This window comes from Coenobita brevimanus, chromosome 110 (genome assembly GCF_032717465.1).
Source record: "Coenobita brevimanus isolate Jiangsu-jjx chromosome 110, ASM3271746v2, whole genome shotgun sequence".
NCBI lineage: Eukaryota > Metazoa > Arthropoda > Malacostraca > Decapoda > Coenobitidae > Coenobita > Coenobita brevimanus.
The window spans coordinates 44,916,337-44,931,624 of NC_137063.1; the positions used below are offsets into that span (position 1 = coordinate 44,916,337).

Here is a 15,288-nt window from a genome sequence, read left to right on the forward strand (position 1 = left end):
CCCACAGTATCACATAATCCCTACTCCCTCCACAGTCACATAATTCCTACTCCCTCCCACTCCCATAGGCACATAATCCCTACTCCCTCCCACTCCCAAAGTATCACATAATCCCTACTCCCTCCCACTCCCAAAGGCACATAATCCCTACCCCTTCCCACCCCCACAAATCCTCCACTCCCTCAATCCCACATACTCCCCCTAATCCCTACTCTCTCCCATTCCCACAATTCAACACATCCTGCACTCCCTCCATCCCTCACACCCTCCCAACACTCCCTCAGGCCAAGGACATCTACATTTTATCTTTTATTGCCGCCAAACGACTTTATTCTGTTTTAGAGAGAAATAAAGGGAACTGATATACAGGCTGACCCGTACCACTTCTAAAAACTCAACTGGTGTACTGCAGAGACGGCTCAATCTGCTGATGTGGGCGTGACTCTGGCAGTGGGTGTAGGAAATAAGTGATACAAGTCAGACACTCATAACTCTGAGCCGTCCCCACAACACACAAAAAGCACCTGGGGGAATGGAAGAGGGGGGCACTATATCTGGACCACCCTGTACAATATATAGTTCACTGAGCACTACAATACCTGAAGTTGTATCCAATTTAAATAACATCATCTCGATGCAGCAATAATAATAATAATAATAATAATATAAAAATGGGGTCAATTATTGGTCATTCATACCCTTTTACTCCCAGAATCCAATAGCTCCATTACCCTCCCACAATCCCACACACCTCTCCCACTCCTCATCCCAACAACTTGCACAGGTATATGTGTGAAAAATCTCCAAAATCCCTTTTCCTACAACTCTGCCACTTTTATTTCCTAGACACTCCACTCCCTGTTGTCACTGTAACCTCTCTCTCTCTCTCTCTCTCTCTATCTCTCTCACATATCTTCTGCCTCCAACTTTCCCACTTTTACTTTCTAATTTCACAAATGCTAGACAATCCACTTCCTAACGCCTCCTGAACCTTTATCTACCACCTCTCTGCTCGTCTCACCATCACCACATTAAAGATTCTCTCTCTCTCTCTCTCAAGACCACTGGGCAATTTATCTTAACCTATCACTATCATACACGCATGGACCTACTCTCTCTCTCTCTCTCCTTCAAAACCACTGGGCAATTTATCATATATTATCACTATCATACACGCATGGGCCTACTCTCGCGCGAGCGTACACACACACACACACACACACACACACACACACACACACACACACACACACACACACACACACACACACCTCTCTCTCTCTCCCCACCTCCGGAGCATCCCGCGCCGTCTGAGCAACACCCGCCCCCACACAAACATCCTTCAATCTCCTTTCTCCCTGCATCAGCCCATCCCTCGCTCTCCCCAATCCCAGCCCTGCAAACACCCTCTCCCCCTCTTTGCAACATCCCTTCTCTCCCCACCCCATCCCTGCAACTCCCCCTTCTCCCTCTCTGCAATACCCACCCCCTTCCCCCATTCCACAGCACTCATACATCACACAGGTACAGGATGCAAGAAATCTCCGACATCCCATGGTAATAAATCCCGGGCAGTCAAATTAGGGCCCCCTCCCACCATTCCGTAAATCAGACCCTCCAATGACAGCACGGCCAGGCAGGGAGTGTGGGGGTGTGAGGATGGCTGGCTGGGGGGAGACAGGAGAAAGGGAAGCTGGGTGTGAATAAAAAACGCGTATCTATTACCCCTTGCAGTGCGACTACACTTATTCTCTACTCATGTTATTGTCGGGGATTTTGTTTTACAGTGGATCGGGTGGGAAGCAGATGAGCACTACGTACTGGCATCTACTAATTACTTTCAATATGATATCGTCATGCACTGGCATCGATATAACTGGGTGGTGACGCTGGTCAGTTACGTAAACATCCCCCAACTTCCTCCCTGTCTCCAAAGATGGACTGTTAACTGAAAATATGAGCAACTTCAGCCTGCAATCTACTGTACTGGGTTCAAACACAGATAAACTTGAGGCCACAACAACAACTATCAGACGATTTTACACAGCTTAAAAGGTTCAACAACATAATGAGGTCTTTTTAAATGTTCTTGCCACTGTAAAATTATTTTAATACACACTGAGATCTCTCCAGCGAAGGGATTAAAAAGGCTGTATCTAACCTGATAAGCTCCTGAAGCTGATCAGGACAGTACGAGGAGGAGGAGGTGGAGGAGGAGGAGGATGCAGCAGTGGGTGGAGATAAAGAACGCATACCCAATAACCACTGCCAATACTACGAAGGCTTGTTGTTTCTTATACTGCATTCTTTCTATCGTAAAACATTTTTATCCAGCTCTGGGAAGACCACTCATGATGGAGCAGTTAGTTATTACTCTAACAAATACTGTACCTAGCTCTCCAGTAAGAAAAGTTCCTCCCACCTTGAGTAACACTATCTGAAGAACAGACTTAAAACAAGATGGTATCATACCAAAAATATATAGCTATATTAAAACTTCACGATGAGAATGTCGTTATTTTTACTTTACTTCCGCTACTCCTTGTGAGCTTCATTCAGCTCTGGAGGCATCTTTCAAGCTGAGGGTTTTGAAACAGCCTTTATTAACCCATTCACAATCAGAATGTACTCACATGCTGTACAAAATTGTGTGGAACATGGAATATACTGTAATAAAAATAAATGAACTGAGTGGATGAGGGGGAGGGGGAAGCTTTGGTGGTTAATGCAAACTGTATTTAAGATAATAACGCAAGGATAAAAGGCAAACTAAATTAACCCTGCATATTCATTAAACCAAATACACTGTAGGCAGGGATGGGGGACGGGTACTGGGTGATAAGTGGATAAAGAATGTGAAGTATATTCAAAAATCAAATTAATAAGAACGTCGGTGATGCAAATGAAGAAGTGAAAAAATAAAAATTAATATAAGCCATGATGGGTGAGGGGAGGTGGTTGTGGCTGAGAAACAATATGCAAATTTAATAAAAATAAGTGATAAAAGGTGATTCTTGTGCAGCTTAAAAGTGGATAAATGCTTTCATTAAACGCAAAATAAAACAATGCGATGGCAGTAGGGAAGTGATCAGGATAGTGCAGATAAATAATGCATATAGTATCCAATAAAATATGAGACAATGAAGGTGATGGTAATGCAAACCTGCACCCCTGAAATAATAATAATAATAAAAATAATAATAATAATAATGTAATAATAACAAAGGGGGATGTAGGATGAGGAATGATAATGATATAGATAAACTTGTATATCCATTAAAATATCGAAATAAACATTAAAAAGCTGGATGTTTGGTGTATGTATTCAGATCATACAAAAAGTCAGACAACTCCAAATGATGAACTGTGCATTTCTAAACAATACACATCCATTAAAATCAATATGACAAAAAGGGGGGTTTGTTATATATTGTGTGTGTGCGCGTGCGTGCATGTGTGTGTGTGATAATGGAAGTGTCATGTAACTCAAAATGATAAACAATGTAGTGCAGCTTTGATAAACCGTCACCATTTACCCAACATATCTTGTCCAATGGCCATGAACACAAAAAACAGAACAATCCATGACCAAAATAAATGCAAAAGAAAACATGTCACATGATGTAAATTCAATATGCAGATACGAGGAGCAATTTGGATAGAAAATAAATACATATAAAATAATAAACAAATAAAAATAAATAAATAAGTCTTTGATGGCCGAGTATGTCTTTAAAAAAACAGAAGACATAAATTATGAGACACATTTTTAAAGATCTTATTATGTAAGCTGAACACAAAAAAGCCAACTGGGGAAGAAAAAGGACTTGGAAATGTTTGAGGACCAAGTACAGTATATACACTGAAAAAAATATTACATAGGAAACTAGCTAACAGAAAAAAAAAAAAAAATCCTTATAAAAAGATGCAACATGAGAGGATGAACTGAGTAGGCCTATGTGTGAGAGAAAGATTTGGATGGCAGAGATGCTGTGTGTGTTAGATAAAAGTGAGAGACACAATGCAATCAAGTTAAACAAAAATTATAATGAGATACCGAACTAAGTAGCTACTTTATGTGTTAGATAAAACAAATAGACAACAGGTTGACTATTAAAAAAAAAAAAAAAAAAAATAGTTAGAGGACCAAGTAGACAGTTCACCAAATGACAATAGGAAGACTAGTATATATATATAAAAAAAAAAAAAAAAAAAAAAAAAAAAAAAATGATAATAATGTGCCATATGATTCAGTAGAGATAAAGTATGAGACAGGACAGAGATCGGCAATAAAACAAAATATAATCTCCACTTGACACACAGGCCAAGCCACCTGAGACTGCAGATGGAAAATGAAACTCTGGGAATGGAGATTGATGAGCAGCTTTCCTCTCACCCCAAATTTAAAATTGCACAACACATACAGCAAGGAGATAACAATATTAACCAGCGCCTCTAATACCACCATCATCTACGGCTGCTCCTTCAAGCACACGACATTTTGTATTTCACTCTTACTATTACTAGACAGTATTACCTGGCTTATATGTGATTTCTTACACTAGTGCAGTTAGATACAGCACTCATCAACCACTTCAACATGGCAGCACTTCTCAAGCTGAATCAAACCATTTGGAGGTATACAATACAGTGTCATCAAAGCCGAGGTGAGGCAAGCTGTGACACAAAGGAATAGAGCATATAGTGAGTGGATGGAAAGCAGAGGCATGAAGGAAGTTGAGAGGGGGAAGACAGTGTTATATGTAGAGAGGAAGAGAGAGGTGAGATTAGTAAGAGAGAGTAAGATGAGGGTGAAAGAGTAATTTGGAAGAAATTTGAGTGTAAAGTGGAGGGAGTGTAAGAAAATGTTCTGGAAGGAGGTAAAGGGAGTTGGACAGGGTGAAAAAGCAGTGGGGAAGTGAAAAATAAAAATGGTAGATTGATTGTGGAGAAGGGAGAAAAAGTGAGCAGATGGAGAGAACACTTTATGGAACTGTTAAACATAGAGAATTAAAGAAATCCAAGTATAAGTGACTGGGGAATGGCTGGGAGAAGGAGGGTGGTGACAAGGGAGGAAAAGATCAGTAGAATGGAAGTAGCGGAAGCAATGAAAATGGGGAAAGTCCCAGGAATTGACGGAATATATGGTGAAATGCTGAAGCATGAGGGAGAGATAGTAAAAGAATGGATATGGAAGATGTGCAGACTGGCCTGGGAGGAAGACAGAGTCCCAGAGGGTTGGAAGTCAGGTATATTATTCCCCTGTACAATGGAAAAGGGGAAAAAGAAGTGTGTGGTAATTGTAGGGACATTTGTCTTCTTAGTGTACTAGGCAAAGTATATGGCAGGATACTTACTGACTGAGTTAGGGAAATAACAGAGAAATTAGTTGGAGAAGTACAGGGAGATTTTGGGAAGAGAAGTGGTTGTAAAGATCAGATATTCATCCCTAGGACTTTAGTGGAAAAGTTTCTAGAGAGAGTAAAGCAGTTGTATGCGGCCTTCATGGACATGGGGAAAGCATATGACAGTGTGGATAGACAAGGAATGTGGAGAATATTAAGAATGTATGGAGTAAACAGGAAGTTGCTGAATGCTGTGACGAGTATGTATGACGGTGCTAAGGCTGCAGTGCATGTGGGTAGTGAACTGAGTGAATTTTACTATCTGAACATTGGATTGAAACAGGGATGTGTCATGTCCCCATGGCTGTTCAGTCTGTATATGGATGGGGTTTTAAAAGAGATACAAGGCAGAGCAGTGGATGTTGGAGTGACTCTAATGATAGAGGGTAGCATGTGGAAACTTCATGTATTGCTGTTTGCAGATGATACTGTATTGTTAAGTAAAGGGGAAGGGGAACTGCAAGCCAAGGTGATAGAGTCTGGGACAGTGTGAAAGAAACGGAATCTACAGGTGAATGTAGGGAAGAGTAATGTTATGGTCTTTGAGAGAAATGGTCACTGAATGTAGTGAGGTTAGATGATGAGAAATGGAAATTGTAAGTGCATTTAAGTACTTAGGTAGTGTGATGAGTATGGATGGAAGTTTGGAGGATGAAGTGCTTGGAAAGGTACAACAAGGAAGAAAGGTTGCTGGTTCTTTGAAAGCAGTGATAAGAAATAAGGATGTGAGCATGGAAGTAAAAAGGTCGCTGCATGACAATATTTTGATACCGACTCTAACATATGGCAGTGAAGCCTGGACTTTGTTGGAAGGACACAAGTCAAGAGTGAGAGCAGTGGAAATGAGAGAAGCATGTGGAGTTACATGGAGAAACACACTGACAAATGAAGAACCAAAGAAGCATTGTGATGTGGATGTGATAGAAAGTGTTAGGAGATATACACTGACGTGGTTTGGCCATGGAGAGACAATGGAAAGCGAGAGACTAACGAGAAGAGTGTATTATGAGTGAGGTGGAGGGGAAGGCTGAGGATGAAATGGAGGGATGATGGAGGGATGATGTGGTGAGGTATATGTGAGAGAGGGGTGTGAACTGGGGGGAGGGCAATGAAATGGCAAGGGACAAGGTGACATGGAGGTGATTTGTTTGTGGCCACCCCTTATGAGATTAAGGTATCTGACTATAGGCAGATAGAGTGTTACCGCATCAGTGACAACAACTACAGGTGGTTCGTTTTTATCTGAAGGAATCTGGTCCTCAAAACTTCAATACTAAGAAGTGGTTATATAATTTGATAGGCCTTAGTTTTGATGGAGGAATGAATCTCCCTGGTTACTAATCAAATTTATCCTCCATTTTGACAATACATGGGAATCAGCTAAGTGAAAATAAGTTACAGATCTTTGTCAGATGAAAATACATTAAGTACAGTACAAAATAAATAAATAAATAATACTGTACTCAGAAGGCACAGTGATGCCATGCCTTAACACTGACCCTGTCCCATGATTATGACCTTTGATTCATCTACATCTTAATCAAGCTACTTCTTCCCAACCTACACACAATGTATGTGCTAAATCTGACTGCGACTGTATCAGGCATCCATGACATATATTGCTAACACATGCACATACATTGATACACATGCAGAAACGGACTCAATCACAACAGCCAAGCCTTTGATGTTACTATGATCGTATTTCCAACTTAATATCCCAAGTTCCTATCACTTAAACAGAAAGGGTCAATTCCAGGTATGGCTTTTTCATTCATTCATCAACTAATTCAGTGTTGCCCCATGAGAAACATAGAAGCTCGGGGCTATGCTAGTTGGTCCTGACATTTATGATGAGAGTGACCAGCCTCACTCATCCCTAAATGGCATTAGTTGAGCAATAAACCCCGATCACCCCTTGGATATAAATCTGCACAGGCTCAATCCGACTGGAATGCCTTAATTACCCACTAAACCTCCAAGCACCATAATTTGGTTATGTAATTACCACACAGCACAGTAAATGAATTCCTGGTGTACAGGAAACCATTTGGCTTGTCACTCAGTGTAGAGTCACTTGTGGACAGAAGGAACAGGAAAGAATGAAGGAAAGAATGACAGAAGTGGAAGGTAGGAAAGAAGGAAGGAAGAGGGGAAGGGGCTGGCACCCAAGAGCAGCACCATATCAAGTGAGTGGACGGTGAGCGCCCCCACCTACCGGTAGCTCCTCGATTCCGATGAAAACAAATTCCAGTCCACTGAAGTCTGTTATATCAAGGTTTTACTTTGGCTCAAGGGGTCTCTCCTAAGCTGAGCAAAACTGTCAGACACCAATTAGAATAAGTACATCTGACAGCCTAAATGACCACCACTTGTCACCATTATTAGAACATCAATAAACATAAATCAACAATCTTTTACCTTCAGCCACCTATCATAACTGTTACCTTTCCAACATCTCTCACCACTACTCCCATAAACATTTATCATCAATACTCCCATACAAACATCTATCATCAATACTCCCTTTACCATCTACCACCACTATTTCTTTTAAAAATCTATCACCAGCATCCATTTACCAAACTATGATAACCACCATCTATAATATAAATAAATAATTAATCATTCAAAAACTACCAACCTAAAACACGTGCTTATCTATCTACTGAATGCTGTGAGACATAAAATAACTTAAATAAATGAACTAGCTATTGGCTTTTACTACTCAGCTCAGTTAACAAACCCAATTCCCACAGGATACCATCATCTCTTAACATAGATGGTACTCCACCAAATCTTTTTCTTCTTCTGTGCCTTGGTCCATTACTATGTACTGGCTGCTCTAATGTGTTGTATTAGGATCTTTTTATCCATCACATTTTCCACCATCAAACCAAGCCCCAGTTTATCTTATTCCATGCCATCTTTTCAGTACATCTTCCTCTACCAAACTATGGTCCCTCATGTCTCATCCAATGCCACCTTCTCATCATATCTCCCCCACACAAATCAAGCTCCGTTATATCTTCTTCTTCAGTATCTCTCCATGTAGAGCTGTCCATCACGTCTTCTTCCACCAAACTAACTTCCCTAAACTCACACCATGCCATCTCTCCACCTGAATCCATGTCACTCTTGAGGACTTCCTCCCCTCACTTGCTCCCAACAAGATATCTCAACAGGCTCCTCCTAATCTCTACTCACCAGTTATCATTACTAATGAATCACCACTTCCCTAGTCTCGCTACACACATCTCACAATACCAGTGCTGTTCCATACTAAGGTTCTCTCTCTCTCTCTCCCTTACCTGTGTCTGCTAGCGAAGGTGAAGTGAGCAGGAGCAGAAACAAGAAAGTGAGCAGAGGTGGCCACATAGTCACTTGTAACGTCACTACTCTACACCATCCCGCCTGTAATGACACAAAGTTAAACACATTTAGTACACAGGCCTATCTAGGCAACTAAGGAATATCATGCATACCTCCAGTCAGTAGCTATACTGTACTAACTGTACCAAAAAATAAATAAATAAAATAAAATAACTCAGTACAATAAAGTAAATGCAAAGAATGTATGGAAATGGCATTTTGTACACACTTAGTACTGAACACACGAAAAGACCTGGAACTCATACAATAGCTACCTGTGCTGAAAACTGAGGGGGTAAAACACACATACACACATACACACACACACATTCCATATACTGTATAAAAACTTTGATGTGTTTCAGATACATGGGAAACCTTTGCAGCCTTAACTATGGCAGTCATTCCTGACAGATTCAAAATAGCAGGAAAAAGTATAAAATACAACATTACCTAAAATTTAAATGGTTACACTATCATATCCTACAACAGCCTGAATTTAATCTTGTACTGTATTTAGTAATTCCATCCATTCACTGGGCTAACACTTTTAGCCCCTTAAGTCTGACAATGTTTTACTGACTTAATCTTTCTACATCCAGATTATTTTGTTCAGCTCTGCGGAGACCTTTCATAGTGAAAGGGTGAATGAAGGCTATATTTCACTCCTCCATTTCAAATAGTATCTCTGAAGTTAAATGAAATGTATGGAGACAGAAAAAATACAATGAAAAATAAACTGCTGGACTGAAGGAGTTAAGCTCAAATGCCTCTCCCACCCCACTACCTTATGTTATACAAGCACATGATATGGCACTACAATAAACTTAAACTAGTACCAGTAAATTAACACAGACATAAATATATAATGACCAATCCTGGAGTGACCTGACAGCGTCAGTGTGCATAAAACAATTCCTTTAACCTTACCAGCAGCAGCAGTTGCTGAGAAACACCTATTAAAAAAAAAAAAAAAAAAAATCAATATAGATGTCCCCAACCACTGGACTAGAACATAAATATAGTTACACCACATTATGTAAAGTTTTAACATAATCTATAAACAGACTCTACTGCATGTAAGGTTGTTTTATCTATCTATCTATTGCCTGATGCCTTGATCCCATAAGGTTGTTAGCTACATAATCTATATACCGGGTATACTAAGACTCTAACACAATGTGGAACAGTTACTATATTTCATTAACATGACAAAAAGGATGTTGCAACCATCTGGTTGGTAGTAGAGTACTATGCCTTGTAAAATGACCAAACCTAAAAAGGTATACATCTCCCCACCATTAGTTTCCTTCCACATCAGATCTCTACTCTTTCTCATCATTTTCCCCTTTCTTCTCTTTTCTTCACAGACCTTGGCAGCATATTTGCTTGTTTCTCTCACTATATGTTCAGTTATATCCCTGTCTACAAAAGACATAAAAATCCCCTGCTGATCCTGAGGATTTTGCAAAACTACTTTGACCCCTGTGTCTTCAGTAAATGGCAATTGTTCTCTACTAACTGGAGAATTCCGCGACCACCCAACTGGAGCACTGTCATCATTGTCATCATTTTCTGAACATGACTGATTATCATCCAGCTCCTCTGCAATCTCAAGTAGTGATTCATCACCACTATCAGTGTCATAACCATCACTATCTGATGTAGAATCACTACTAATATCATCAATGAAATCATCATCCAAATCTTGATCTAGAATAAGTTGTATCTCATCATCACTAATGTCCCTCCTTGTGTGGGACATGATTATATCTATAATATCCAAATATCAAAAGAAACTTAGAAACTGAGACCTACAGGAGAAACAAAGGAGTGTTACCAGTATGTCCCCTCTAAGTGCTGAGAACAGGCTGGTTGGGTCACTGAGTGAGCAACCTCATATATGCCACCTGTGACCCATATGTTGCCAGTTAGGGATATTTGAGGCTCTAGGGCACTTACATATTGTCGACTATATATAGTCTCTTGCTACGATTTACAGGGGACAATTTTTGGAGAAGTGTCTATATATAATCTCCCCACAATTTTTCAGTACATTGTGCACAGTCTATATATAGTTCTGCCGCTGGCTAAGGGTTAATCCACTGACATATTTAGTTTCACTCTTTCTGTCTATCTATCTATCTACTGCCAGACACCTTCATCCCATAAGGGGTGGCCACCAACAGATTGCCTCCATGTCAACTGGTCCACCGTCATTTCACTGCCCTGCTCCCAGCTCACCCCCCCCCCCTCATATACCTCTCCACTCCATCCCTCCATCTCATCCTTGGTCTCCTCCTCCCACTCCCCCCCTTAACCTCGTTCACAAACACTCTCCTCATTAGTCTCTCACTCTCCATCCTCTCCACATGGCCAAACCATCTCAATGAATTTTTCTTAACGTCTTCGATCACATCCACACCACTATGCTCCTTCATTTCCTCATTTGACAGTCTGTCTCTCCACATAACTTCTTACGTTCTTCTCAAATAACTCATTTTCACTGCTCTCATTCTTAATTTATTGTGTCCTTCCAACAAGGTCCAAGCTTCACTTCCATATGTTAGAGTCATTATCACAATACCATCATGCAGCAACTTTCTTTACTTCCATGCTCACTTCCCTGTTTCCTATCACTGCTTTCAAAAAACAAGCAACCTTTCTTCCTTGCTGTACCCCTTCAAGCATTTCATCCTCCAAACTACCATCCTTATTACCCAAGTATTTAAATGCACTCACATCTTCCATTTCCTCATCATCCAACCTCACTGTACATCAGCCATTTCATCTCTCAAAGACCATAACTTTACTCCTTCCTACAATCACCTTTAAATTCTGTTTCTTACACACACTCCAAACTCATTCACCAAGCCTTGCAGTTCCCCTTCGTCTTCACTTAATACAGTATTATCTGTACACAACAGTACAGGGAGTTCCCAAATGATGCCCTCACTCATTAGCATCCACTGTACTACCTTGTACGATATCTCTTTTATGACTCCATCAACATACAGACTGAACAACCATGAAGACATGACACATCCCTGTTTCAATCCAACATTCATATAAAAATTCACTGAATTCACTATCCACACACACTGCAGCCTTAGCCCCATCGTTTATATTCTTCACGGCATTCAACAACTTCCCATTTACTCCATATATTCTTCATATACTCCACATTACTTGTCTATCCACCTTGTCATTTGCTTTATCCAAATCCATGAGGGATGCATACGACTTCTTTCCCTTCTCAAGAAACCTTTCCACTAAAGACCTAATGAATATCTGATCCACACAACCTCTTCCCTTCCTAAAACCTCCCTGTTCTTCACCAACTAATTCCCCTGTTATTTCCCTAACTGTGTCAGTAAATATCCTACCATACACTTTTCCTATTACACTAAGAAGACAAATGCCCCCATGATTACCACTATGATTACCACACAGCCAGAAAACTGCATTCAACTTTGGACAGACCTCTATTAGTGAGGGGGTTAATGGGGGATACATCTAATTACTACAGTTTGAAAAGTCTCAAAGCTGAATAAAATTCGCTGGAGCAAGAGTAAAATAAAAAAATAGTGGGTTTTCTGCTTCAAAAGATTAACCTCTCAACTGCTGTGGGTTCCCCTTAACTGGTTAAGAATGTGTCATTGGTTGGGGGGGGGGGGGATCAAGTTCTTCTCAGCTAAAATGCTCATTCACAGTGTTTTTACTCTGTTTCCTGCAGTGGTTTCACTGAGCTAAAGTAAATCACTCACATCAGCCACAATAAAATACTGCTAAGGTTTGTCTTTTGCACTCAAAGGTTTAACTATGAAAACTATTCTGAATTACTGCATGACAAGATATGGTGGTCAGACATGAAAAAAACACACCACAAAATGAAAGTTTTCATGTGAATGCAATGGAAGGGAAAAATGGTAAAGATTTTCTTTTTATTGCCCCTTCAATTTTGGACTGAATATTTGGACAGTATATTATTATTTTAAAAAAAAAAAAAAAAAAAAAAAAAAAAAAAAAAAAATCACTTCTCTTCATAAGCATCCAACCAGCTGCTACCCTAGTTAACACTCACAACAAAGTTTCAACAGTTACCAAGGCAGGGTACTGTACTACAGGGGATCGACGCACTGTATGTACTGTACAGTATATACGGTATATGTGTAAGTTTATACAACGCTCTACCTACGCTGAATTCCTTTATTCAGCCCAACACTCTAGGCAATATTCAGTATAATTCACTGGCTCTGGTTATTTAAGAAGTTGACTCTCATTACTGTACTGTATTAAACAAATGCTCAAAGACAGATGATGCAGGACACTTTAGGAAAAAAAAAAAAAAGTTTTAAATTAAAACACAGTATATCTAGTGCTTCTCCACAAAAATACGTGGGACTAACTATCGTAATGACTATTACAAAATGTTTGCAAATACCATTATCTTTACTTCCATACTGTTACTGAGCCCACAAAGGCTAATTCTGACAAAAAGGCATTTTATTTATTTATTTTTTTTCATCTTTTCACACATGAATTTGAAAAATTTCATGCTGGCGCTGCCAGCATAGATTCTGGTGCTGGGATGGGATGGGGTTTAACCTGTGCAAGAGGGTACAGGGCACTGCTGTTCACAGGCTGCTGCTTTCGCAAAATAAAGAGGGTCCCACATCTGGGAGTAGAGCCCCAGGAGGCTGCTGTATCAATGGGTGTATACTGGTGGGGAAGTTACAGTGCCAAGGCTCGCTTGGAGGGTGTCCCTATAGTTGTCCTAGCAGGATGTCCCAGGGGCACTGCTACAGCCACTGGTCATGGCTGGTGGGCTATGGGTCCCAGATCCCATGCCTAGGCCTGGGACTGTGCAGGTGGGTGACTTGCAAAAATATGTTAGTCACTGACAAACCCCTCCTGCTCACCATAAACAGTGACAGTGCAGGTACATTTAAGTGCTGCTGGTTGTGGTATCTGCTTGCTATATGTCTCAATGTAAGATGACATATTTCTATCACATTAGATTTCTCATGAAAATCTGGTGAACACAGTACTGTAATTCCATCCATCCATCATCTAATCCTGTGTTGATCCATGAGGAGCACAGAGGCCCAGGGCTAAGCAAGTTGGTCCTGACATATAAGATGAGAATGACCAGCCTCACTCATCCCTGAGTGGCATTATGTGGGCAATAAACCACAACCACCCCTTGAATAGAAACCTGCATTGGCTCAATCAAATTGGAGCGCCTTAGCTGCCCACTAAACCACCAGGTGCCCTAATTTGGTTATATGGTTACCACCCAGCATAGTAAATGGTTTCCTGGTGTACAGGAAATCATTTGGCTTGTCACTCAGTGTAGTGTCAATCGTAGACAGAACGAAGAGGATAAAATGAATGAAAGAAAGAAAGACAGAAGAGGAAGGAAGGAAGAAAGAAAAGGGCATGAACCCGAGAGTAGCACTACATTGAGTGAGTGGATTGTGAGCGCCCTTACCTAACACAGTAATTAGCCTAACTACCTGAATTTCTTAAAGTAATTCATGGAAAACTGTGCAAGGAAAGTTCTGAACATGTCAGTGTAATCATCAACCTGTATTTTTTTCAACAGCTGTATACCAAAGCCCAGCTCCACTGTCATGAGTATTACGTAAAATAAACTCTCAATTATCTGTTGTCGCAAAATCCGGGAATGCTGGCTCAGCTCTATTAAAGCAATATCCAGCGAAATTATGCAATATCTGGCACCAAAACTAATGGGAAAGTATTTAGGATAAAGGGTCGAGATGGATAGTACAGTAATGCAATATTCAACTCGATGCTGAATATTGAGCCAATGGGGGGTACTATGCAACATCCAGCATTCCAAGTTATTCGGTGTAGGGTTTGGCGAAATTACACCGGATAATTGAGAGTTTACTGTAGTATGGTATGAGTCATTTCTGTGCTGGTCTAGGGATCAAACTACTGATCTTAAGGATATGATACTGCACAGACTTTCTGCCATACAGCCAATTAACACTAAACTCAAAAGGCAACATTTTTTTCCTTTGCTAAATTGTGCACAATTCTGCCTAAACCATATCAGTTAGTGATGTCATTAACACCTGAACAATTAGGTGTATATAATACTGTGGCATAACCATGGTCCTGTGTAAAATGACACTGTTGTATATTTAAATGAGGATGCACATAAAACTGTGATACTTCTATGGAACAGTGCAAATACCAACATCCCAAAACTTTGAAAACCCAAAGAAGACAGAACTTATCACCAATTTCTCAAAATTTTTACTTGAGCCATCAAGTGGGAGAGAACAGAAAATTTACAAAGATCATAAAACATTACCAACAAGACTGCAGACATTTGGATGTAGATGCATTGGCCTGAGTCTAGAAGGCAACCTAAGAAAGTAATACCTGTACCTGGAAGTACTATTTTCTCACAATGAGCTGCTAATGAATGGAAGGGGCTCTCCACAGGGATAATTTCATTTAAGTTTGTGGATATCTT

The 15,288-nt window shown here is 40.2% G+C and overlaps 1 protein-coding gene across 1 annotated transcript in view; it reads right to left on the bottom strand.

Moving 5' to 3' along the window:
- The window catches only part of LOC145417562 (uncharacterized), a 295,451-nt gene that overhangs the window by 277,801 nt on the left and 2,362 nt on the right, over positions 1 to 15,288 (bottom strand). Inside the window, exon 2 of the mRNA XM_080286269.1 lies at positions 8,717 to 8,819. Coding sequence (XP_080142395.1) covers positions 8,717 to 8,819 — 103 coding nt within the window. The remainder of the gene's footprint in view (positions 1 to 8,716; positions 8,820 to 15,288) is intronic.